The sequence below is a fragment of the Gossypium hirsutum genome, chromosome D02 (genome assembly GCF_007990345.1).
Source record: "Gossypium hirsutum isolate 1008001.06 chromosome D02, Gossypium_hirsutum_v2.1, whole genome shotgun sequence".
NCBI lineage: Eukaryota > Viridiplantae > Streptophyta > Magnoliopsida > Malvales > Malvaceae > Gossypium > Gossypium hirsutum.
The window spans coordinates 67,966,710-67,992,426 of NC_053438.1; the positions used below are offsets into that span (position 1 = coordinate 67,966,710).

A 25,717-nucleotide genomic window follows, 5' to 3' on the forward strand; every position below is an offset into this window, starting at 1 on the left:
TGTCTGTAGGGTCTTTATCCAATAGTACAGATAGTCGTTTCTCCAATGCCAATTTATGATCGTTTTGCTTATGGAAGCGCGAGCGACTCCAGTTTTGCAGGAAGTGTCCCAACTGCATAAGCTTGTTCGGCAGTCTATCATGAAGGTCATTCCAGCCCCGCTTGGCAACTTTCTCAAAGGCTTTGTCCAAGCACCATTTAGCTTCAAATCGGAAAGGAGAAGACGAACGACTAGTCTTATGAAGCACCCTGCCCATAGTATTCAACATAAGCGGGCAGTGATCAGAGAAAGAATGATTCAAATGATCCAATGAAAAATTCGGGAAAAGAGATAACCAAGCAGGATTAGCGACCCTTCTATCAATCCGTTCGCATAAATTTGAAGATAAAAACCGCCCCCGTTCCCACGTAAACCATCTCCCATAATACCCAACATCATAAAGAGAGCAATCCTCCAAGACTGATCGGAACTCCCCTATTTGACGTGCCGATCTTAGACGTCCACCTCTCTTCTCAAACGAGCTCAATATTTCATTGAAATCACCAATAATCAACCAAGGCACATCTTAGCCATGGCCCAGCCGACGTAAAAGATTCTACGAATCTGACCTAAACCGTACATCAGGACACCCATAGAAGCCCGTAAACCTCCATTCCATTCCATTATCAAGATCAATGATCATTGCATCTATGTAAGAGGAAGAATAGCTTTTAATTGAAACAATATCATTGCCGTTCCATCCTAGAGACAGTCCACCCTTAGAACCCACAGCCCCTACGTCAATCCCATTAGAGAATCCACACTTCAATCGCACCCTTTCCATTCTTTTCGAACTAAGCTTTGTTTCAATAAGAAACAAAACACGGGGATTCATAGCTTGGAGTTTATTCCGAAGCCTATTAACCGTCTGAGGTCTCCCCAAACCACGGACGTTCCAGCTTAGTATCTCTATAGCTCTCGGCTGCTCTGCCCAATAGAGCCAGCCGAATAATCATTTACTACAGTGTCATATAGTCTTCGCTGTCGTTTTTTCCCTTCCGAAACATGAACTGGAACATTTTCATCAAATAGTGTCATATCCATAAGCACTTGACCCGCCCCACAATTATTTTCCCCTGAGGCACCATCTCCTTGACCATTTCCCCATAATCCTGTCCAATTACTATCATCCCTACCTGCCTCCCTGAGCCAACGGCTAGAATAATTAGTGCGCCTCCTTGCTACCGCCCTTACAGATATATCCCAACCAAAAACAATATTCTCCGGATCCATTCTAGTTCGAATCGGGCAAAAACTCTCCCCATGCCCTAGTTTCCCACAAATGAAACAAAACAGGCTTAGTTTTTCATACTGAAATCGTGCATAAAAAATCCTGTCAGAGCCAATTATAACTTTCTTTCGACGTTTTAACAGATTATTCACATTTAACTGGACTCGAATTCGCATGACCGAAGGAGAACTTACGGACCTAGACGACAAATCATATTCTAGAAATTTGCCCAAAAAATCCCCAAACTGTTTAGCCATTGTTTCCGACACCAGTCCAATAGGAAGATCGTGAACTTAAACCCAAAATTCAGTAAAGAATAAAGGGACTAATGAAGGATTCTCACCAGACTTCAACCTATGAAATACAATCAAATGGTTATTGAAAAACCATGGCGTGCCCGCAAGAACCCTTTGAATATCCACCTCATGATAAAATTGAAAAAGAAATCGTCTATCACCCAGATCTGAAATACAGATGCCTCTTAGCGGATGCCACAAATCAGCCATAGTATTTCGAAGCGAGGGAAAGTGAACTATACTATCTGTCAAGCAGCGCCCAACCAAACAAAGGTCCAGATTCTGATCAACAACCGCCGCATCTTCTTCAAAAGCCTCTTCTTCCTCATCAGTCAACGCCAGATTTGCCAAATCATTCTCCATGACCCCACAAATCAAAAAAACATAAACAGTCTCACAGCAAAACCAACCCTAGAAACGAAAACCCCTCGCCACAAAAGAAAAAAACGTGCCAATAAGTAGACGAAAAACATGCCAAGACGGCAGACTTTCCTAAAATTTATGTATTTTTAAAAACACAACCACTAGCTTTTTTAGGTGGTTGGCAATCCGAACCAAAAGGTTAATTAAATAATAAGTATTACATTGATAATGAAAGTATTATTAATAAATAAATAAATTTATACATTATAAATTAGATTAATATTATCTTTATATATATAATGTTAATCTCACACATTTAATTTTTATTAATTATAAAATATTGATTTTAACATTATTAATTATTATTATCGTAATATATTATTTTTTAATTTAATTTATCTAATTTATTTAATAATTTAATAATTTAATTCACGATTTGGCTCTTAAAGTATATTCATTTTTCACTTTAGTATCTAAATTTTCTTTTATCTCAATTTAGTAAATAAAGTATTATTTCGATAAAAATTTTAATAAAAAATTTTGCCAATAAAAATATTACATGTGACATTCCATCACCATTTTGACTGAAATAAAAATAATAAAATAAATAAGGTTGAAAACTCACTCCTCTCCATGTTTTCTTTCATCTCCTTCTACCCATCAAACTCCTCCCCCTCCATAATTTATTATTTTTCTCTTCTTTCATTTTCTTCACTGTGTACAACTCACATTGACACGCTTGCTCAACTGTTGAAGAAAAGCTTATGAGCCTCTTCATTGATAGAAAAGCTGAGCCTAAGCTATATGTTTCTTAGTTCAAGATTGCACTGTCTTTGGCTTAAGTCTCCATTGAGATCTTGTTATTGTACAAGAATAAATTCAACTCATATTTTTTTGTTTCTGTAATTAACAAAAGCCACGAGGCTGGTTGCAAGAGTTACACGCAACAGTTGGAATCACTATATTCTGACATTTTATTTATTATGCAATTTAAGGATCAATAAGAAATTCAAAGACTTGATAAAAAAAAGGAAATGTAAGGACGATGGCAGTTCATATTAACAACAGTACTGACCATGAATCAAAATGGAATGATGCTTGTTTTCATTAAGATGCAACAAAAGAAAAGAAAGATGTGATGAGTGATGACAGAGCCAAATAGGAGTGCCAGTGCGAAAACAATTCCCTTCCTGGCTGAATATAACATTACATACTTGGAAAAAAAGCACAATTCAAAACTTTCTACCATACATGAAACTCACATGTTTGGTTACAACAATCACCATAATTGTGATTTTAAAATCTTTTCTCTTCTAGAGAAATAACACACTATAGAGGTATTAAAATCCTCATGACGGAACGCTTTCTTACCTCCAACATATCTCTCATTTGTTCAGTCCACTCTTGAAGAATAGTTGAAACCAGTCCATATCAAATGTGATTTAGCACAACTTTATCAGAGAGTTTTAACGTGAGAAAAAGAGAAATATGTCGTGGTTGAAGGATGTTGCCGGTGGGGACGCTCGGTGCTGTTATGGCGAGCCTTGGTGGTGAAGGAGCTGGAACAAGTTTGGGAAGTGCGCTGGTTTAGGCGTTAGGATGGTGCGATGGTGTTGCACAGTAGAGCTGCTGAGAGTTGTTGAGCAGTTAATAGCAGGGTTGGAAGAGGGCAGTGAAGAAGACGAAAGAAGGGAAATAATAATAAATTATGGAGGGTGACGAGTTTGATTGGTGGAAGGAGATAAAAAAAGATTTTGATTGGCTGCCTGAAAATTACAAACTTCATTAGATTTTTTCCACCATGTTTAAAAATCTTAACTTGAGAGATTAAGCAAACATGCAAAATCGGGGGTCCATGTTTATGCTCCTCCAAATTTTAAGCATCCGCACAACGACGACTTGCAACTCTAAGCAGTTAGTAATCTTATTTTACTTTAGTAACCCATAAAAAAATGAGTTGAATCAAAATTTAAATTATTCAAACTATTTGATGATCTGCATAAATAAATTAAAATGATACGAACTTAAAATAATTAAAATAAAAAATGTAAAACCAGTAAAAAATCAACTCCACAGAACTTGGAATAATAAAACCTATATTGATGTAATCCAAAACTAGTGGGAGTTAAGGTGGGGGGTGGTCCTTGTTTGTTTCTGACATTTTTGTAGGGTTGATTGAAATGGAAGGAACTCTTTTGGTGTTGGAATTTAAGAATGGCAAATAGTAACAGTTTCACATGGCATTCCCATTTCCCATCACTTTTGGGTCCATTTTGTTTGCTTCGCAATTATTGTATACTGCATGTTGTACGTTATTAAACCATCATTCTCTGACCATTTCTTTTAGTTTCAACTATATTTATGAATTTTGTTATTTTGATTTAATTTTTAACGGAGCATCTTCGCTTCCTTCACTTCTCTATTTAATAAGTCGAGTTGTTTCGGTTCTCTACCCTCCTTTTCGGACGTCTATATATGAAAGAATGGACGGCGCGTAGGCTTCCACGTTTGCCACCCCTTTGCTCTTAATTGGGTTATTAAATCATTAGCATGGGAGTCAAAACTAAAAAAGAGATTTTTTGGGGTGAGAGAGGCTCGAACTCTCGACCTCAGGATCACTCAGTAAGCTATGAGACCTACGCGCTAGCCAACTGCGCCACCACCCCGCCGTTGGTAAAACTTGTCATAGTAATTTAAAATATATATCGATTCCCAAGAAAATTTATCAAAATAATACTAAAAATACAAATAATTTAAAAAATGATAGGTTTGTTATAATAAATTGCGGTGTCGCGTCAAGTAAAATGGAAGCCACCTAAAACATAAAAGGAATAACTTATGTTATGATCATACTAAAAAATATTATTATACAAAATATTATTATACCCATCTATATGTAATACTTTCTTCAACTTAATTTAACCTTTAATTAAATTATTTAAAATAATTATTTTTTAAAATAATAAACAAACCTCTTTTCTTCATTTTACAATTTTTTAATCAATTTTAATTTCTTTTCCAAATATTAATATTTTTTTATTTTTGTGCAACCGATCTTTTAAAAAAATTAATTTCTAAGCAGTTGATTTTTTTCATTTTAAATTATTTTCTATTTCACTTTTTTAACTTTTAACTCAAATAACATAGTTTGATAATTCAATTAGTGGTGGCTAGACCTGTCCATGGGCCGGGCCGGGCCCGGAAAAAAATTTGGCCCGCCTCTTAGGCCCGGGCCCGGCCCAGCTCAAAATATGGGCCTAAAATTTTACCCAGGCTCGGCTAGGAAAAAAAATAATATGCCTGAGCCCGGCCCGGCCCGGCCTGATTTTTAATAAACACAAAAGAAATATTTTAAAAATAAAAAAATATTTTTAAAGTATTTTAAAATTAAAAAATAAAAATAAAAATATTTATTATATTCAGGCCGGGTCGGGCCCGGGCCGGGCTCGGGCCAAAAAAGTTGACCCGAGCCCGGCCCATTTTTTAAACGGGTCTCGTTTTTTTGCCCAAGCCCATATTTCGGGCCTATATTTTTACCCGAACCCTCCCATATTTCGGACAGGCCGTCGGGCCGGGACACCCGACCCATGGACAGGTCTAGTGGTGGCTATAATTTTTCAATTTCCTACTAACGTATTTTTAGTTTTTTTTTAAAATTGTTGGTTTCATTTATTTTTCTTCATTTAAAACCATGCTCTCATATGGAACACGCACAACAGAGATGGACAGTGAGAGATTGGTCTGATTCTGACATGTTAGTTGGTTCCCAGCTTTGTGTTTTTGCAGTCCTTCACTCTTTTTATCTCCCGGCAAATTATATATAAAAGCTTAATTTTTAAAATATTTATCGAAATGGGCCCGATAAATAATTATTTACCGGAATGACACTATTTTCCCGAAAGCGCGTTCACGTCAGCGCGATGTCAGGGGACGTGGCAGTAAAACGCGTCCCTGAGGAAGCGTTTTGCCTACGTGGACAAAAATTGCTCCCACACTTCCTCAAGGACGTGTTTTGCTCGTGTCTCCTGGTAGAGTTTTGGGTTATTGGTTTAGGGTTAGGGTTAAGGTTAGGGTTTTGGTATTTTTAAGTTTAGGGTTTTAAAGAAAAAATTAAATAAATAAGGGATTAAGGTTTAGGGTCTATCAATTAAATTAATTAAAAAATTTTTAAAATTGGATTAGTTTTTGTATATATTATTTTTTAAGAAAAAATCAATTAAATTAGGGTTTAGGGTTACTTGAGTAATATAATTAAAAAAATTTAAAAATTAGATTAGGATTTATAGTTAAGGGTTTTTAAGGAAAAATTAAATAAATTAGGGTTTAGGTTTTTTTATTACCGGGCTCATTTCGATAAATTTTTAAAAAATTAAGCTTTTTTTAGTGTTTTGCCCGGTTACTTGAGTAAATTAATTATAAATTTATAATAAACTAGTTTAGGGTTTAGTGTTTAGGGTTTTTAAGTAAAAACACAAATAAATTAGGGTTGGGGGTTTACGGTTACATAATTAAATTATTTGTTAATTTAAAGAAGCTTCCACGTGGATGCGCTTTTGCTACAGTGGCTCTTGAGAAAATAATTTTAAGTAGACGTTTCTGAGCAAACAGTGTTAAAAATGCTTTAAACAGGATGCTTTGTCAACAGAAGTACTGAAAAAAGCTTCCACATAGACGCGCTTTTGCTACAGTAGCTCCTGAAAAAATAATTTCGAGTAGACGTTTCTGAGCAAACAATGTCAAAAATGCTTTAAGCAGGATGCTTTGTCAGCAGAAATACTGAAAGAAGCTCCCACGTGGATGCGCTTTTGCTACGGTAGCTCCTGAAAAAAGCTCCCACGTGGACACGCTTTTGTTACAATGGCGCATGACCTGAGGCTATAAATAAGGCAAAATTTTCCATCAGATTGCATAAGTTATTTACAGCAAAAAATTTAGAGAGGCTAAGAAGGATAGAAATTGAAGATGAGTGAATGTATTAGTGTTGTTATTTACTATGATGGTGAGGTTTGCCACACCGAGAACGGTGTTTTTTTGTCGGAGAATATAGTGCGAATGGTTTTTAACCAGAACATAGATTTGACAAAACTTCGTAAAAGAATTAGGCGTAAAATATTCGAAACGACGCCAATGAAAGTTCTATCTATTACGTATCGATTTTGTTCTTTTGTTGATCCGGTGAAATATGACTCGTTCGACATAAAAGGTGCTCGTAGCTTGGAGGCAATGGTGCAGACTCATCTCGCTAATGGAGCATCGTATATTGAGTTATATGTACAATTTACATCGCCAAATGATGCACTTGCGAGTGGTGTTCGAGAGATATACGCGACCCTAGCCCGACACTTGGTTAGTGGGTTACAAAACACGGAGCAACCCATGTTTGGTAGTAGTGTGGAATACACAACCCCTGCACAACACTCTATCGGTGGATGGGACATGCACCTCGGTGGGTCAATGTTTGATGCTGAAAATACGTACTGGGGAACGACATCAACTTCTACTGGTTGGCAATCTAAATCCAATTAGGGACATTATGAAACGCCCAGAAGAAAAAATAATGTGCTCCCTACGACGTCCACCGGTGAGGGGACCTCGTATGTTGTAAATGATGGTGGGTTAGAAGATGACTTTGATGTGGATCCACCTCGAGAGCCCGGGCCCAATGGTGCAGAAGTTGGATTATTTTCTGAAACGGAGCCTATTCCAACCGAACCTAAAGATGTTGAAGGGGGTTCAGATGAAGAAGAAGATCCACGATTCAGGGCATATTCACATCCAGCCCACATGCATAATGTCGATCTGTCTGCAGATGATGAGTTGGAGTTTCCAGACCTACCATTCCGGTTGCGTTATCGTATAAGTTCGGTATTGGATTCGGGTGAATTTCAAGTTGGTAATCAGTTTTCCAACAAGGATAGTTTTATTAGTGCTTTGAAACAACATAGCATCAATAACGGCGTTAACTACCACGTCGTTAAGTCCAAAATTGATAAGTTTGAGGCGAAGTGTGCAGTGCAAGATGATACATGTTCATGGAAAATCTACGTCTCGTTAAGAAAAAGGATAGGGTTGTGGGAGATTAAAAAGTATAAAGGTCCACATACATGTGCTGCAGGTATAGTATTTAGGGTTTCTGAATAATACTATTATTATGTAATGTTGTATTATTTAATGTACTCTGTTTATAGGTATTTCACAAGATCATCCCAAGATGGATTCAGCTATGTTAGCTAGCTTGATACTGCCCACGATGAAAGCAGATCCCAGGACTTCAGTGCCGGTGTTAATTACCAATATTCATAGCCAAATGGAGTACACGCCCTCTTACCGTAAGGCTTGGATAGCTAAGCAGAAGGCATTGGAGAAGATGCATAGTAGGTGGGACGCTTCATATAATGAAATATGGCAGTGGTGTCAAGTGCTAGAGAGATACGTCCCAGGTTGCGTAACGGACCTTCAAACCGAACATGCGTACTACAACGACCGATTACTACGTGGATGTCAAGTGTTCAAATGCCTGTTTTGGACCTTTAAGTAATGCCGAGACAAATTTCTATACTGCAAACCATTGGTACAAATTGACAGTACTTTTATGTTCGGTAGATATACCCATCGACTATTGGTAGCAGTGGCACAGGATGACAGTGGGAGAATTTTTCCACTTGCGTTTGCAATAACACCGGGGGAGTCAGCTGATGATTGGGATTTCTTTCTATCTAGGTTAAGGAGGCATGTGTGCCCCCAACCTGACATCTGTGTTATTTCGGATCGGGGCACCAGCATACTAGCTGTAATTGATAGGGAAGCTTATGGCAGCGCACACACCATCGGTATTGCCTAAGGTACGTTGCTTCCAACTACTATAGGCAATATCCATCTAAGAGTGAACGACGACAAGTGACCAACATGAGTATTTAGTCTCAATTAATATAATTTCGTTTGTCATTTTTAATTTATTCTAATTGAAAGAATGGTATGTAATATTCGTTATGAACTTATATTGACAAGGTATGAAATAAATAAAAATCATTTTCATGAGATGTTGGCAGTTTTGCGTTCAATTAACGTCGAAGGCACGGACTACCTTTGCAACATACCTTTTGAACATTGGACACAAGCATATGACGGCGGCCTACGATATGGTCATATGACCTCAAACCTGGCTGAATGCATAAATTCTGTTCTAAAAGGAACGCGTCATCTACCGATAACATCGGTTGTGCGAAAGACATATTTTTGTTTAGCGACGCTATTTCCAAAGCGAGCAGGGAGTTATGTTGGCCAGATGCAAGGAGGCTATGTATGGTGCAGTAAGGTAGTGTAAGAAACTAACAAGGCAAAGGCGCGGATGAACCCCATGCACACAGTCTGTCACGACCGAGACAACTTATGGTTTCGCGTGACAGAGTTTGACAGACTACACCAAGGTGTTATTGGCGGGCAATATCGAGTACACTTGCGAAATAGGACTTGCGACTGTAGGATGTTTGACACACTTCGTTATCCATGCGCTCATGTAATTGCAGCTTATCAGAATCTCAGTTTGGATCCGATGAGCTATGTCGATGAAGTCTACAAATTAGAAAACATGTACAACGTCTAGAAACACATATTCTCACCAGTCCCAGATGAACGTAAGTGGTCGTCTATATCGTTTGCTCCCTTTAAGTTGTTACTGGATAGAGATTTACGTTGCAAGCCAAAGGGTCGGCCTTGCTCGACTAAAATACGTAACAATATGGATATCCGAGAAACAGCCAGTCAACATAAGTTGTGCGGATGGTGTAGGAACTCAAGCCATACAAGCCGATCATGCCCAAATCGCAATAGTTGAACGTTATTGTAAAGAATTTTGATTATATTAAAAATATTAAAGTAAATTAAAATTACTTTATTCTACATATTACCTTATTTAAAAGAATTTCTATTATATTAAAAATGTAAAAAGTACATTTCTATTTTATTACATGAAATAATATAGAAGAATTTCTATTTTATTACATCAAATAATATCAAATTATTCAAAATATTTGTACAAATATATTAAAATAAAAATCAATCTCCGTGCCCGCCGGATTCAGTGCCAGATGGCGGTCGTCGACGGTTACGCGCTGGATTCCTTATTCGTCCAACTTTCGGCGGGGGTTATGGTTGCTCCGGCGAGGATCCTAGTTCTTCCAGTAGGGTATCTTGTTGTTGGTGTTGGGACGATGAGCCACCTTGATAGAATAGTGACTGTAGAAGTGTTTGCATGACCAACGGCGAAGCTGTTTGAAACCCATACGGTGATGGTGATGGCGATTGGTAAAAAAAAGAGCTCCCCGACGGACCCTTTTGCGATCCCTCGTGCGACGCTGGCATATACATCGGCGGTCCACTCGGCGTAATGGAAAATGGAGATGAACCGGGCCATTGACTCTAACCTGCTATAGGACTAGACAAAGGAAACATATAAGGGTTAGGATACATAAAAGAGCTAGGATACGCACCTGGCATCATCTGAAAAGGCTGTGCCGTGGGTATCATCGATTGAACTGCTGGGTCGGGTGACTGTGTCGGTGCTCTCGCTGGGCCTGGTGATTAAATGACCGCTGATGATGGGTCGGGCGATTGTCTAGGCCTCATTGATGGGCTTGCGTCGTCGTCCCTTCGTCTTGGATTTAAAGGGCCACATCGTTCCCTTTGGACACGTAATTGTCGTTGCCTCTCCTCTGCCAACAGTTAATACGACTTGCCATGGATCCTAAACCATGGCATATATTTCGGCACGCACGCTAACTCAGGAACGATGATCGATTCTCGAGTAGGTATATAATCATACCGATTTTCCCACATTTGGATGTAGTGTGACCAGAATCTCGGCCAATCCGTATGCAATTACCGAAGGTCAATTTTGTGATGATTATCCAACACCTTAGGTGCCACAGGGATCGGTTGTCAGAATTCAAATTACCGTAATACTCTATCTGACGGGTGTATCTCTACGGTCGCATAGTTGACCAACGCGACTTTCACGTGCCAAGCGTTTGGATTTTGCAAGTACTCATTTGGAATTACTGCCCGAATTGCCGGATCCTCGTATGGTGTCCATTCAAACTATATGAACATAATGGAAATATTAGTTATATACATAATACATAATACTAAATACTGAATACCAATCGACTAGCTCATGATTGAAACATCAATTTTATTTAATACTTACTTGTGCTTCCGACTTTTGGTCTAATTGAAGCCGTATATCTTCAAGACAGCTACGTAATCCAGCATAACTTGCAAGATGGTTCCACCTAATTAATTAAATTTTTAGCATACTATTATATTTTAAATCTACGTAATAATTGTAAAATCGGTAGATAAAATTTACCTCGTTATGAGTGGGAATGTATATGGGTGGTCCACTCGAGGACGTAAAAATAGAAAGTGAAATCGTGCCCATGACTGTAGTAGTGACAGACAACCTTCAATTTTCGCTTTATTGGGTCACGTCGCCCCGCACATCTCCCGGTACAGTGTTGCCAACACGGTCGACCCCCAACTCAATTCACCGGTTACTCTAAAATCAACGAGTTTCAGTAGTCATATTAGATGTACGAGGTTCCGTGACAAGTCCGGCATCGGATAACCTCCAATTATCTGAAGAATGTATGCCCGAGCATATCGAATTCTTTCTAGTTCGGTTGAATCATCATCCGGATCCGGGAATATGTCTCGTAACCAGCCTATCTCGATCCGACCTCCGTTAATATTCTCCGGAATAGCGCCCAAAAGCTCGTAGCATATGGTTACCCAATCACCAGATTGAACAGACCCGGTGACTGGGTACTCGTCCACCGGCAATCCCAATTGCAGATTCACATTTTCAAAAGTGATAGTGCACTCTCCACATGGAAGATGGAATGTGTGTGTCTCGGGTCTTCACCTCTCAATCAACGCATTGATAAGTTTCGGGTCTAACTTGCATCCTCGGCCTACCATCGCCACGTGCCAAAAACCCGCTTCTCGCAGGTAATTCTCTACCAACGGTGATGGAGGACCATTCATATTACGGATATAGCATTGCAATATCCGATCTATAGACTTTTATAACAAATAATAAATTAATAATTATTTAAAATTTCATAAATAAAAAAATCTTAAATAATATTTAAAAATTAAATTTAACATTACCATTTTCATTTGTTCGACGGATATGTGCTTGTCATCAAGACGAATCAATTCTCCGGCTATTGCTAATTTCGTACAAATTTTTATGATTTAAAAAAAATTCAAAAAAAAATAATTTTTTTTGAAATAATTAAAAAATTAAAACTCTTTTAAATAGGGATTTGAGAGAAATTTGAGAGGAAATTGAGAGCAAATTGAGAGGAAATTGAGAGCAAATTAGAGAAAGGATTTATTTGTGAAAAAAAATGAAAGGGTGGGGGGTTTTATAGTTTTTTTTACCGTTTCAACGGTCAAAAAATTAGTCGTTGCTACTGTTCACGCGTGGCCAAAACGCGTCCCCAGGGGAGCGCTTACGTGGCAGGAAAACGCGTCCTTGAGGGCGCGCTTTGTTGCCACGTAGGCAAAGCGCTTCCTTGAGGAAGCGTTTTCCTACCACGTCCCCTGACATCGCGCTGACGTGGACACGCTTTCGAGGAATTGAGCCATTCCGATAATTAATTTTTTATTAGGCCCATTTCAATAATTTTTTAAAAATATAGGCTTTTATTAGTATTTTGCCCTTCATTTATTGTTCTGCCTCTTTTAACTGAATATTTCCTTCTTTATTCCTCTCTCCTTCTCCACCATAATTCGCTATATCATTCTTCATTTATTGCTCAACATTTTGCCCTTTTGACTTAACCCATTTAAGATTTAACCCTGCATTGCAACCAATGTACTTTACCACCTGCTACAATTCTTAATATTGAAGGTTTCAACTCCAAAATCTTTTACAAACATAAATTTTGATTTCATTAATATACATACAGTCATCCACGGACAACTTTTAGAGATGTTTTTGAGTACAGTCCATCGATCTCTCAACATAAGTATGTTACCATTTCTTTTAAAAGCTTTTTTAAAGTGTTGTATCTCCATCATTTAAAACACTTTTTTTCTGTGTTTTTTTATAAAATTTTCAACAAAAGAAAGGATATAATTAATAATAGAGTGGGTATAATTCAACATTCTCAAACTCCACCGCACAATAATTGATCCTACGATATATATACTTTTATATTTAAATGTGTATTCATCGTAAATATGAAGAGCGGATAAGAATAATACTATCACTGCCCCAAGAACCCGTTAGCTAAAGTCATAAATGTGCGTATATGCATGCATATTTCCTTTTCTATTTTTATCTACACTTCCTCACATTTTTTTACTCATTAAATCAGAGCCTACTTTTGATTTCCATATGTAAAATAGCTCTCTCCCCTTAGCTGTTTATGTTGAAAATTCTTTCCTTTCCTCCCTACTCCTCTCATTGTTTCAAAGATGAAGAATGGGAAGATGATGAGAGGCTTCATGTGCCAATCCACGGTAGTAAACACTGCGTGCATGGCGGCCGATCCTCGCTCCGTTGTGATACCGAGAAGGGCCGACAGACTCCGTGTAGGTGATGATGATGATGATAAAAGAGTAATCAACAATGCTAGGTATTCTAGGCTTGTTGGAGCTGACAAGAGGCCAATTGTCACCACTTTTGTAAGAAGGGAACAAAATCAACAACAGAAGCCGAAGAAGACCCTTGAGAAACCAGTTCAACTAGCTTCATCGGAGCATGTTTTCCAGGTGGTCATCATCATGTATTCGATTATGCCAATAATATTTACTTCAATAAAACATAGACACATACGTATACATCATCTTCAAAAGAACCGATGTTTAACAAACAGATCCTGTAAATGGCTGTATAACCCTTTTTTATGGCAGGTGGTTGTCATGCGGGTCGCCATTCATTGTCAAGGTTGTGCTGGTAAAGTGAAGAAACATTTATCCAAAATGGAAGGTATATACACATATATAGGCGAATCGATGCATGCTCTACTTAAAAATTCATCATGTAATTTCAGTTAAACCTTTTTTTTATCACACAACGTTAAGATCATAACATGAAGCATTGGTATCTCCACCTAATATATATGACCTATTTTCAGTTAAACCATAGCGTTTCATTTAAGTATAAGATAGCTTAAAAGTTAACCATAACATACCTTGTGATGCTTTTTTTCTTTATTTTCTTCACCCAATTTGGAGGTGAGGTTATTTATGAAGAAATGAATCTGCATTGGCCCACCACTTATTTCGTATAAAAGAGTCAAGGACAGACCTTATTATCTTTTCGTCATATCATTTTCAACTTGTTTTACAAGTTGCATGTAGCACCAACCACCAAGAGGGCATTGAATGTTACCTTCAAGCTCAAAAGCTGAGCCAGCCAACCAGTTGTAAAAAAAAAAAAAAAACATATAGTTAACTAGCAATTGTTTTCACATGGATTAAACCAACAGTACATAAAGCTCCCATGATATTGGTCAACAAGCATCGATTCAGCTACCTTTGCTAAAACAATAAATACGAGGAAATTTCGTTTCGTGATTTGTTTCTTTTTTCTTTTGTGGATTGGAAAAGCAGGGGTTACATCATTCAGTATAGACATTGAAACCAAAAGGGTGACGGTGATGGGGCACGTATCGCCGGTGGGTGTATTGGAGAGCATTTCAAAGGTGAAAAAGGCTGAGTTCTGGCCTTGTTAAAATGCCTCTTTGGGACGAAAATGGAAAACAAAGCAAAATTCATTTTAATATTAGTGTGTGGTAATAAAAACGAGGGGTAAGTAGGTGTGGGCTTTGGAATATGTGAAAATTGTGAAGTGATGATAGGTATAGGGATGTCGACGTTCCCATGCATGGCTTGACACTGAATTTTATTATTATGGGCGAAGTATTATATTATTCAACTTGATATCATGAAAATTATCTGTATTTATTTATTTTAAATAATAATTGAAGTTACCTAATCTAATTCTTCACTATCTAGCCTATCAAATAAAAAATTAGATTTATATTTTTGATGTAACATGTTAAAATAATAATTATATTTATTTTTAATAATTTTTAATTTTTAATTAATTTATTGATGATATATTTTAATATGATTATTTATTTTAGTGTATTAAATACAAATATAGAAGCTCTTGTTATCGTGGTTTTTAAAGCAACAATATATCCATATCATGCGCTACACATCGTATTTACTTAAATGCAAATATAAAATTTAGTAATAATAATAAATTTATTTTTGATTTTGATTTTAATTTTAATTTTAATTTTTTTAAAATTTATTTTACCCTTAACTTTTAAATTTTAGTTAAAATGCTATATTTAGACACCAAAGTGAAAAATGATAAAAAATTAAGCTAAATTAACTATTTTTCCTAAAATCTAAATCAGGGTCATTTAACTAAATTGAGTGATTATAAATTATAATAATAAAAGGTTAAATTTTACTATCAGTATTTGTAGTATGATTGGATTTTAATTTGACCAATTTTAGTTCCTGTACTTTTTTGAATTGATCAATTTTAGTTCTTATATTTTTCGAATTTTGAAATTTTAATCCTAACCCAAATAGTAGTTGTCAAATTTGTTTGTTTAAATTCAATTACTAATCTTTTACTATACATACAATTATATATTTAGTCTATATTTTTCAATTGAATCATTCTAAGTCACAAATATTCAAATTTCAGTCTTGACGCAAATAATAGTCGTTAATCCATTAACTGAATTTTTAGTTAGTAATTTATGGAAATAAAAAATTGACATGCCATTAATATGCTTTGCGCATCAGATTTTGGAAAAAAAAACAAAACTTAATGATGACTGAAATTCTAAAATTTGAAAAGTACAGGGATTAAATCCATAGCTTTTGCAAAGTATAGGGACTAATAGCAGCATTTAACCAAGAAAAAGCGACACACATTAAAGAGGTGATAAATGGAAGGGGAAAAAAAAGCATACTAGCCCAATTTCGTAGTCAACTTCCCATTTTGTTGTTATAAATTAATTTCGAGATCAATGTATTCAACCTAGGATATATATGGTATATATAATGACTAAATTAAGAAGGCATTAAATCTCGAATATACGAAGAAAACGCAATATTTTTCTACATTTTCTTTTGACTTGGTAATGAATTTACCCAACATTTCATGCTATGTTCACATCTCAACTGTTGTCTTTCTTAAATAGAAAATATTTTGGTTTTTTCCCCCTTTTGTTTCCAGTGGCTTAGATTCCACATAAAAACTATGCAAGTGTGATGAATCTAGACATCTTTTTATAAGAACTGTTCAATTACTAAATCTAGAAAAATATACATGAGCATGGCTAAGAATGTGAGTGATGAGCATGGCTCCAAGGGTGTGGAAACGATTAGTAGTTCGTCGTCGTGTCAGAGTTCGTCGTCGCCTCGGAGTTCGCCGTATGTTCACGAAGTGGGAGTGCCTCCGAAGCAAAACCTGTTAAAAGAAATTGCAGCAGCTGTGAAGGAAACTTTATTTGCAGATGATCCTTTGCGACATTTCAAGGATCAACCGAGCTCAAAAAGTTTATTCTGGGCCTTCAAGCAATATTTCCTATATTAGAATGGGGAAAACACTATAATCTTTCTAAATTCAAAGGCGACTTGATTGCTGGACTTACTATTGCAAGTCTTTGCATTCCACAGGTATCCCCCAATCTGTGAAATAAATTAAGGGTAAACTATACTATTAGTCACTAAATTATGTGTAAATTTTCGTTTTGGTTACTTAACTAAAAAAGTTATAATTTGGCCACTAAACTATTCAAAAGTTTTCATTTAAATTATTGGGTTGTTAAAATCGATGTTATATGACTTTCTACTGCTTGCTCCAATCGAAAGCTCTTCTTTTTTCTCTTCTACAATTAAGTTTTTTTTTCATGAAACAACTTTAGATATTATAAATCTATGAACCAGAATTCAAACAATTTTTTTCTCCAATCTTTGACATTGACTGTTAGATCGATTTGGATTTAAGGTATGTTCTTCTACTCATCGAAGGGTACTGATCCACCGTACTGACCCTCAAATTGACACTTGCTAGCGGAACTTCTTTTTAAAAAAAGACTTAACAGTCTAACGACTTAAATAAAAACTTTTTTGAATAATTCAATGACTTAAATAAAAACTTTTAAATAGTTCAGTGACAAAATTGTAACATTTTTAGTTAAGTGATCAAAACGAAAAGTTGCCCATATTTTAGTGACTAATAATGTAGTTTACCCATAAACTAATGTAGTAGAAAATTTTCTCTTTTATACAACTTTTTTTATTCAAAACAGGACATTGGATATGCTAAGCTTGCCAATTTGGAACCCCAATATGGACTATGTATGTTTCTTACAAGTTACTAAGCTAGGAACCAATCAATTAATCATTTAGTTACTGATCAAGGAACTTGATTTCAATTCCATGACAGATAGTAGCTTTGTTCCACCTCTGATATATGCATTCATGGGAAGCTCACGGGATATCGCTATCGGACCCGTGGCAGTGGTGTCTCTTTTGCTTGGTAGTCTCCTGCAGGATGAAATCGACTCGTCTACTAATCCGGTCGGTTACCGGCACCTTGCATTCACGGCTACTTTCTTTGCTGGCCTCACTCAGTTCATACTCAGATTTTTGAGGTATATATATATATATGAGCACATATTTTTTGGGTTACGTATATCATGCTTAATGGTTGGTATGATTGGTTATAGGTTGGGATTCTTGATAGACTTCCTATCTCATGCCGCCATAGTTGGGTTTATGGGGGGTGCTGCAGTCACCATTGCACTTCAACAACTTAAAGGTCTACTTGGAATAAAAAAATTTACAAAGGACACTGATATTGTCTCTGTCATGAGTTCAGTATTTAGTTCAGCACGTCATGGTGTAAGTAATTTACTATTTCTGTGGTTAGTCATGTTTTTATTTTGCTAATAATCCTAATGTTTAACTCTGATTCTATAGTGGAATTGGAACACTATTCTAATAGGAATCTCCTTTTTGATCTTCCTCTCGGTTACAAAATACATTGTAAGATCAAATCCTTTTCTTCATCATCTATGAAGAACATTATTAATTATTCATCTAATATAATGATCATATAACAATGGAAACAGGGGAAAAAACAAAAGAAATTCTTTTGGGTGCCAGCCATTGCTCCATTGACCTTTGTTATCATCTCCACCGTTTCAGTGTATGCCACACGAGCCGACAAGCATGGGGTTGAGATCGTACGTATACCGTTATCTTTTTTACAAAGCAATGAAGATTCCTATGGTTTTTTTGTGGTTTCTATAGGTGAAAAATATCAGAAAGGGGTGTCGGGAAGAAACCGAACAACCGAAACAAAGCGAAAGCACAACCGGTGTTCTTTCTCTCCCTATAACTCCTGTCAAAAATTATGGCAAGCACAATAGCACAAGATATGTTCTCTAGCAACCTTAATCAACCACAAATCAACTAATGCAACCACAACAAAAATAAATAGAGACACCGATATTTTTACGTGGAAAACCCCTCTAAATTAAGGGTAAAAACCACGGGACTTTAGAGTCGATAAAGAGCTCCACTATCATCAAATGTTCGGCTACAAGATCACAATATCAAGCCTACAACAAGCATTCAACTCCGACAAGGCTAACAATATGTAATCTTTAGCAAAAGAGAGAAAAATGAGAGAACATCACCAAAAACGTAGCTGCTGAAAAATGGGTATTTCCGACGCTACAAGTCTCGGATGAAAAATCCGACCGTACAAAGTCAAGAACACCTTATCACCTAGCTGCTGTCCAAAAATCAGCTCAATCGAACCACGGATGGACCTTCGATCGAGGAGTTGATCACTGCTGCACCAAGCTTGAAAAACTGATTTTTTTTCTATTCTCTCTTTTTCTCCAACGAGCTTCAATCTCACTCTCTGTTTTTCTCTCTTTTTAAATTGAGAATTTGACACTCAATAATAATAGAAAGGCTGCCCACATCCCACACATAAAAAAAATTGGCTTTTGACAAAATCAAAGAAAGACAAAACATTATGGCAGAAAATATGGGTCTCCCACATAGTGGGACCCATACCCAACAAATCTCCCCCTCCAACTATGTGGGGAATGCCTCCATGCCGGAGGTCAAACAACATGCTTCAAACTTTCCTCTTGGTAAGGCCTTCGTCAACATATCAGCACCATTATCATTAGTGTGTATCTTCTCAAGCTCTAACAGCTTAGCTTCAAGAACATCTCGTATCCAATGGTACCTCACATCAATATGCTTAGATCTAGCATGAAAAGTTGAGTTCTTACCAAGATGAATAGCACTCTGGCTATCACAGTACAGGACATACTTCTCCTGAGTAAAACCAAGCTCATGCACAAACTTCTTCATCCAAAGCATCTCCTTACACGCTTCGGTTGCTGCAATGAACTCTGATTCGGTGGTGGACAATGCAACACACTTTTGCAGTCTCGATTGCCATGCCACAGCTCCCCCTGCATAAGTGATTAAGTAACCTGAAGTAGATCTCCTCGAGTCAATGTCTCCGGCCATGTCTGAATCTGTATACCCAACAAGAACAGGTTTCTCATTGCCGAAACAAAGTTTCATGTTGGAAGTGCCACGAAGATATCTCATAATCCACTTCACTGCATTCCAATGCTCTCTGCCTGGATTAGAAAGAAACCGACTAACTGTACCAACGACATAAGCCAAGTCTGGTCTCGTGCAAACCATTGCGTACATCAAACTACCCACGGCTGAAGAGTAACGAATTTTCTGCATCTCTTCCTTCTCCTTTTCTGTGGAAGGACTATGCTTAACACTCAATCTAAAGTGCATAGCAAAGGGAGTATTCACCGCTTTAGCTTTGTCCATACTAAACCTTTGAAGTACTTTCTCAATGTACCTCTCTTGTGATAACCATAATTTCTTGGCCTTTCTATCACGTGTCAGTCTTATGCCAAGAATTTGCTTTGCTGGCCCCAAATCCTTCATTGCAAAGGATTTACTCAACTCTTGTTTCAACTTCTCAATTCTAGAAGCATTCTGACCAACAATAAGCATATCATCAACATAGAGCAAAAGAATAATAAAATCATCACCAGAGAATCTCTTAACAAACACGCAATGATCAGAAGTAGTCTTCTTGTAGCCTTGCTCCCTCATAACAGACTCAAACTTCTTGTACCATTGCCTTGGAGCTTGCTTCAAACCATACAAGCTCTTCTTCAATCTGCACACATAGTCATCTTTCCCTTGTGCAACAAAACCCTCTGGCTGCTCCATGTAAAGCTCTTCTTCCACGTCACCATGAAGAAAAGCAGTTTTCACATCCATTTGTTCAACCTCTAGGTCATAACAAGCTACCAAACTCAGTATAGTTCTGATAGAGGACATCTTCACAACCGGAGAAAATATTTCTTCAAAATCAACCCCTTTTTTCTGAGTATAACCCTTGACGACCAATCTAGCTTTGTATCGTGGAGATGAAGACTTCTCTTCTTGCTTCAACCTGTAAACCCACCGATTATTCAAAGCTCTTTTGCCCTTAGGCAGTTTCACCAATTCAAAAGTATGGTTCTCATGCAAGGATTGAAGTTCGTCTTTCATCGCTTCAACCCACTGATCTTTGCATTCACTCTCCATAGCCTCTTCATAACATTCAGGTTCTCTCCCGTCAGTCAAAAGAACATATTCATCAGGAGAATACCTGACAGAAGATCGTCGATCTCTGGAAGACCTTCGAAGTGGAACTGCTGGTGGAGCTATAGGTGCTTGTTGTTGATCATTCACAACATCATCCATGGGAGTATCAAAGTCACCTATAGTCTGATGGTCACCACTAACATCACCATGCACATCATCCTGGATAGGATCTGGTGAAGAGTCTAGGGGAACCGGATTCACATCGATCAAGTCACCACTACCTTGTGAATCCACTTTCTCCGTCTTATCAATGTCATCAATGGTCTGATCCTCAATGAAGACAACATCTCTGCTTCTCACGAGTTTCTTCTGAACTGGATCATAGAGTCTATAACCAAACTCACCATCTAGACCATAACCAATAAAAATGCATTGTCGAGCCTTGGCATCCAACTTGGATCTTTCATCCTTTGGAACATGAACAAATGTTTTACAACCGAACACACGTCGGTGATCATATGACACGTCTTTACCAAACCAAACTCTATCTGGCACATCACCTTTCAAATGAACACTAGGAGACAGATTTATCACATGTGTCACTGTATTCAAAGCTTCAGCCCAAAATGATCTTGGTAACTTTGCATCTGACAACAAACATCTAACTCTCTCAATCAATGTTCGGTTCATTCTTTCAGCTAACCCATTTAACTGTGGAGTCTTTGGTGGTGTTCTCTGATGTCTGATTCCCTGTCGCAGACAATACTCATGAAACGACCCTGTGTACTCGCACCATTATCAGTACGAATGCACTTCAACTTCTTCCCAGTTTCCCTTTCAACTGATGCTTGAAACTGTTTAAACACCTCAAAGACTTGATTTTTAAACTTTCAAGTGTAAACCCATAGCTTTCTTGAACAATCATCAATGAAAGTCACAAAGTAAAGTGCACCACCATGTGATCTTACTTTTATCGGACCACAAACATCTGAATGGACCAACTCTAGCAACTCTGATTTCCTATGAGGAGGATGGCTTCTAAATGAAACTCTTCTCTGCTTTCCTGCTAGACAATGAGCACAATTCTTCAGTGTAGCATTCTTTAAACCCGAAAGTTGATTCTTCTTCGCTAAACAGCTAAGCCCCTTCTCACTCATGTGACTGAGTCGTTTATGCCACAACTCAATTGAGCTGTCATTCAGTGTCACATTCACCGTCTCTCGAGAAGTCAAAGCTTGCATCAAGTACAAATTTGAGCTCTTCTTTCCTCGAGCCACAACCAAGGAGCCTTTAGTCAGCTTCCACTGCCTTTCACTGAAGGTGTTACAGAATCCCTCATCATCAAGCTTTCCTGCAGAAATCAAATTCAAACGGACATCCGGTGCATGTCTGACATCCTTGAGAGTTAACTTTGTTCCATTGTTACTTACCAAGCTAACATCTCCCATACCAATAACCGAAACCAAAGCATCATTACCCATCTTCAATACCCCAAAATCACCAGGAGTATAAGATGTGAAGAATTCCTTCCTCGACGTGACATGAAGTGATGTACCAGTATCAATCACCCAACTAGTCTCGTCGCATGCTAGGTTGACCAAATTCTCATCACAAATAACTAACAGATCTTCACGAGTAACAGTAGCAACACGCTCGGATTTTCTATCGTCATTCCGATCATGTTTATCACCACCACCTTTGTTCTCTTTCTTCCACTTGAAGCAATATTTCTTGATATGACCTTTCTTACCAAAATGATGACACTCAAGATTCTTGTATCTCGATCTTGACTTGCTTCGGCTTTTATCTCTACCCTTTCCATCTTTGTCTCTGTTTCTCCCCCTGTTCTCGATAACCAACACCTCGGACTGTGATGTAGAACCCTGAGATCTTCTTCTAACCTCTTCATTCAACACACCACTCTTAGCCAAATCCAAAGTAATAATACCCTGTGGGGCAGAATTAATGAGTGAGACTCGAAAGGTCTCCCAAGAGTCTGGTAGAGTAGCAAGCAACCAAAGTCCTAAAATCTCGTCATCAAATTTGACACCCATACCAAGCAACTGATTCATCACACTCTGAAATTCACTAACATGGTCAGCTATAGACATTCCTTTTTTATATTTCAGCGCCATCATTTTCTTCAGCAAAAATAACTTGTTATTGCTCGACCTCGAAGCATACAAGCTTTCAAGCTTCTCCCACAATGTTCGAACATGTGTCTCCTAATCAATGTGGTTGTAAACATTTTCTTCAACAAATTGCTGAATAAAGCCACACACTTGTTGATGCTCAAATTCTCATTCTTCATCACTTTTCGAATCGGGTTTTTGAGTAGTAAAGACCGGAAGATGCAAAGCCTTCACAAACAACAAGTCCTTCATTTTATTCCGCCAAAGTTGATAATTTGTGCCATTCAACATAATCATCTTGCTCGTATTAATTTCCATAATTATCTGACACAATAACCAAGCTCTGATACCAGTTTGTTGGGAAGAAACCGAACAACCGAAACAAAGCGAAAGCACAACCGGTGTTCTTTCTCTCCCTATAACTCCTGTCAAAAATTATGGCAAGCACAATAGCATAAGATATGTTCTCTAGCAACCTTAATCAACCACAAATCAACTAATGCAACCACAACAAAAATAAATAGAGACACCGATATTTTTACGTGGAAAACCCCTCTAAATTAAGGGTAAAAACCACGGGACTTTAGAGTCCGATAAAGAGCTCCACTATCATCAAATGTTCGGCTACAAGATCACAATATCAAGCCTACAACAAGCATTCAACTCCGACAAGGCTAACAATATGTAATCTTTAGCAAAAGAGAGAAAAATGAGAGAACATCACCAAAAACGTAGCTGCTGAAAAATGGGTATTTCCGACGCTACAAGTCTCGGATGAAAAATCCGACCGTACAAAGTCAAGAACACCTTATCACCTAGCTGCTGTCCAAAAATCAGCTCAATCGAACCACGGATGAACCTTCGATCGAGGAGTTGATCACTGCTGCACCAAGCTTGAAAAACTGATTTTTTTTCTATTCACTCTTTTTCTCCAACGAGCTTCAATCTCACTCTCTGTTTTTCTCTCTTTTTAAATTAAGAATTTGACACTCAATAATAATAGAAAGGCTGCCCACATCCCACACATAAAAAAAATTAGCTTTTGACAAAATCAAAGAAAGACAAAACATTATGGCAGAAAATATGGGTTTCCCACATAGTGGGACCCATACCCAACAAGGGGATCAATCCACCATCTGTGAAAGAAATATTTTTCTCCGGACAATATGCTGGCAAAGGTTTCAAGATCGGTGTCGTGTCGGGTATGATAGCATTGACGGTACGAAAAAACGCAGCCCCGGATTTCATTGCTTCAATTAAGACGATTCAAGTCGCCTTAATTTTTTTATATTTACTTTCATTAGGAAGCTGTTGCAATTGGAAGAACATTTGCTTCCATGAAAGACTACCAGTTGGATGGTAACAAAGAAATGATAGCATTAGGAACCATGAACATTGTTGGTTCAATGACATCTTGCTATGTCGCCACAGGTGACAAAAACACAAACTTTTCGACACATATATATACATATAAATCATTGTAATGTTCTTTTTTCATGTATGCATGCACATTGCAGGGTCCTTCTCTCGGTCAGCAGTAAATTACATGTCTGGTTGTGAAACAGCTGTTTCTAACATAGTGATGGCCTGCGTTGTGCTGTTGACATTAGCGCTCATCACACCGCTGTTCAAGTACACCCCAAATGCAATACTTGCTTCCATTATCATATCAGCAGTGGTTGGATTAGTAGACATTGAGGCAGTGACTCTAATATGGAAGATCGATAAATTCGATTTCATTGCTTGTATGGGAGCCTTCTTTGGTGTTGTTTTCTCTTCCGTTGAGGTCGGCCTTGTAATTGCAGTGAGTGATTCGAATCAATCACATATCTATATTCAACACTCACACTTGAATCCAAATAACATGGATGTTGCTATAGGTTTCGATATCATTTGCAAAGATCCTATTACAAGTTACAAGACCTCGGACAGCAATTCTTGGAAAGGTACCAAGGACTGCTACTGTTTATAGGAACATCCAGCAATATCCAGATGCAACAAAAGTGCCAGGGATTCTCATTGTTAGAGTTGATTCTGCAATTTATTTTTCCAACTCCAACTATGTAAAAGAAAGGTAACAGTCAGCGTTTCCACATTGGGATCTCCATTTTAAATGTGTTAAGTATAAATCCTTGCAGGATTTTGAGATGGCTGGCTGATGAAGAAGAACATGTGAAAGAAAATTCCCAACCCAGATTTCAGTATTTGATTATTGAAATGGGCCGTAAGCAGTCTTCCATTTTTTTTCCTTTTTCAAGTTAGCCCAATGGGAGATTTCTTTTCTTACGAAATTGCATTGTTACAGCTGTAACTGACATTGACACTAGTGGGATTCATGCCCTTGAAGAGTTGTTCAGAGCTCTTCAAAAGAGGGATATTAAGGTAAATCAACAGTTAAAAGAAAAAGCTCAAAGTTTGTGGGGTAAATAAATCTGAGGTCTTATTTTCTGGAATTGTAAAAATTGCAGCTGGTATTAGCAAATCCAGCGCCAGTAGTGGTTGATAAGCTCCATGCTTCAAAGTTTCAAGAGTTGATAGGTGAGGGAAGGATCTTCCTCACTGTGGCAGATGCTGTACGGACATGTTATTCAAAAATGGAATTAGAACCCTAAATGAATGTATTCATGTTCATGTCTCTTATCATTCAATATTTGGAGGGATATATTAAAGGGTTTACATGAAAGCTTAATAGAAACTTTTATTTAAGCCCAATAAACCCTTTATAAAGGACTCAGACCTAAGACAATAAAATGAGATGCCAATTACCTTTAGTTTTTGGCCTAAAAGTTTATAAAAGCGAGTCTTTTAAGTAATGGAAGAATACCCTTTGTTGACGAATGTTAAAACATGCACAGGCAAGCAAAGGCCAGTTCCATGGTGGGGACTGATCCCTTGATCAACAAACTCCCATACATCAATTTAAGCATAGAAAAATTTGACATGCATTATGG

At 37.5% G+C, this 25,717-nt stretch overlaps 2 protein-coding genes and 1 non-coding gene across 4 annotated transcripts; 2 read left to right on the forward strand and 1 right to left on the reverse strand.

Moving 5' to 3' along the window:
• Positions 1 to 4,509: 4,509 nt before the first annotated feature.
• On the reverse strand, positions 4,510 to 4,595 carry TRNAM-CAU (transfer RNA methionine (anticodon CAU)). The gene is given in 2 exon segments: positions 4,510 to 4,545; positions 4,558 to 4,595. It is a non-coding gene; the product is annotated as a tRNA-Met (tRNA).
• Positions 4,596 to 13,170: 8,575 nt separating this feature from the next.
• On the forward strand, positions 13,171 to 14,941 carry LOC107940736 (protein SODIUM POTASSIUM ROOT DEFECTIVE 3). The gene is made up of 3 exons (XM_016874183.2): positions 13,171 to 13,713; positions 13,855 to 13,930; positions 14,557 to 14,941. Exons 1-3 carry the CDS (start codon positions 13,417 to 13,419, stop codon positions 14,676 to 14,678), a joined length of 495 nt encoding a protein of 164 aa, XP_016729672.1. The 5' UTR covers positions 13,171 to 13,416; the 3' UTR covers positions 14,679 to 14,941.
• A 2,490-nt stretch (positions 14,942 to 17,431) lies between these two features.
• LOC121203505 (sulfate transporter 1.3) lies at positions 17,432 to 25,695 on the forward strand. Of its 2 annotated transcripts, XM_041089092.1 has the most exons (11): positions 17,432 to 17,633; positions 17,709 to 17,883; positions 17,962 to 18,027; positions 18,114 to 18,227; positions 23,845 to 23,985; positions 24,071 to 24,197; positions 24,284 to 24,570; positions 24,647 to 24,840; positions 24,905 to 24,990; positions 25,072 to 25,148; positions 25,235 to 25,695. In XM_041089092.1, the coding sequence occupies exons 1-11, from the start codon at positions 17,461 to 17,463 to the stop codon at positions 25,376 to 25,378; spliced, it is 1,584 nt and encodes a 527-aa protein (XP_040945026.1). In that variant the 5' UTR covers positions 17,432 to 17,460; the 3' UTR covers positions 25,379 to 25,695. The 2 variants fall into 2 exon arrangements, with proteins under 2 accessions (XP_040945026.1, XP_040945027.1); XM_041089093.1 differs by lacking the exon at positions 25,235 to 25,695 and adding an exon at positions 19,228 to 19,236 and having other exon boundaries at positions 18,114 to 18,231; positions 23,882 to 23,985; positions 24,905 to 25,196.
• The last annotated feature ends 22 nt before the right edge of the window (positions 25,696 to 25,717 follow it).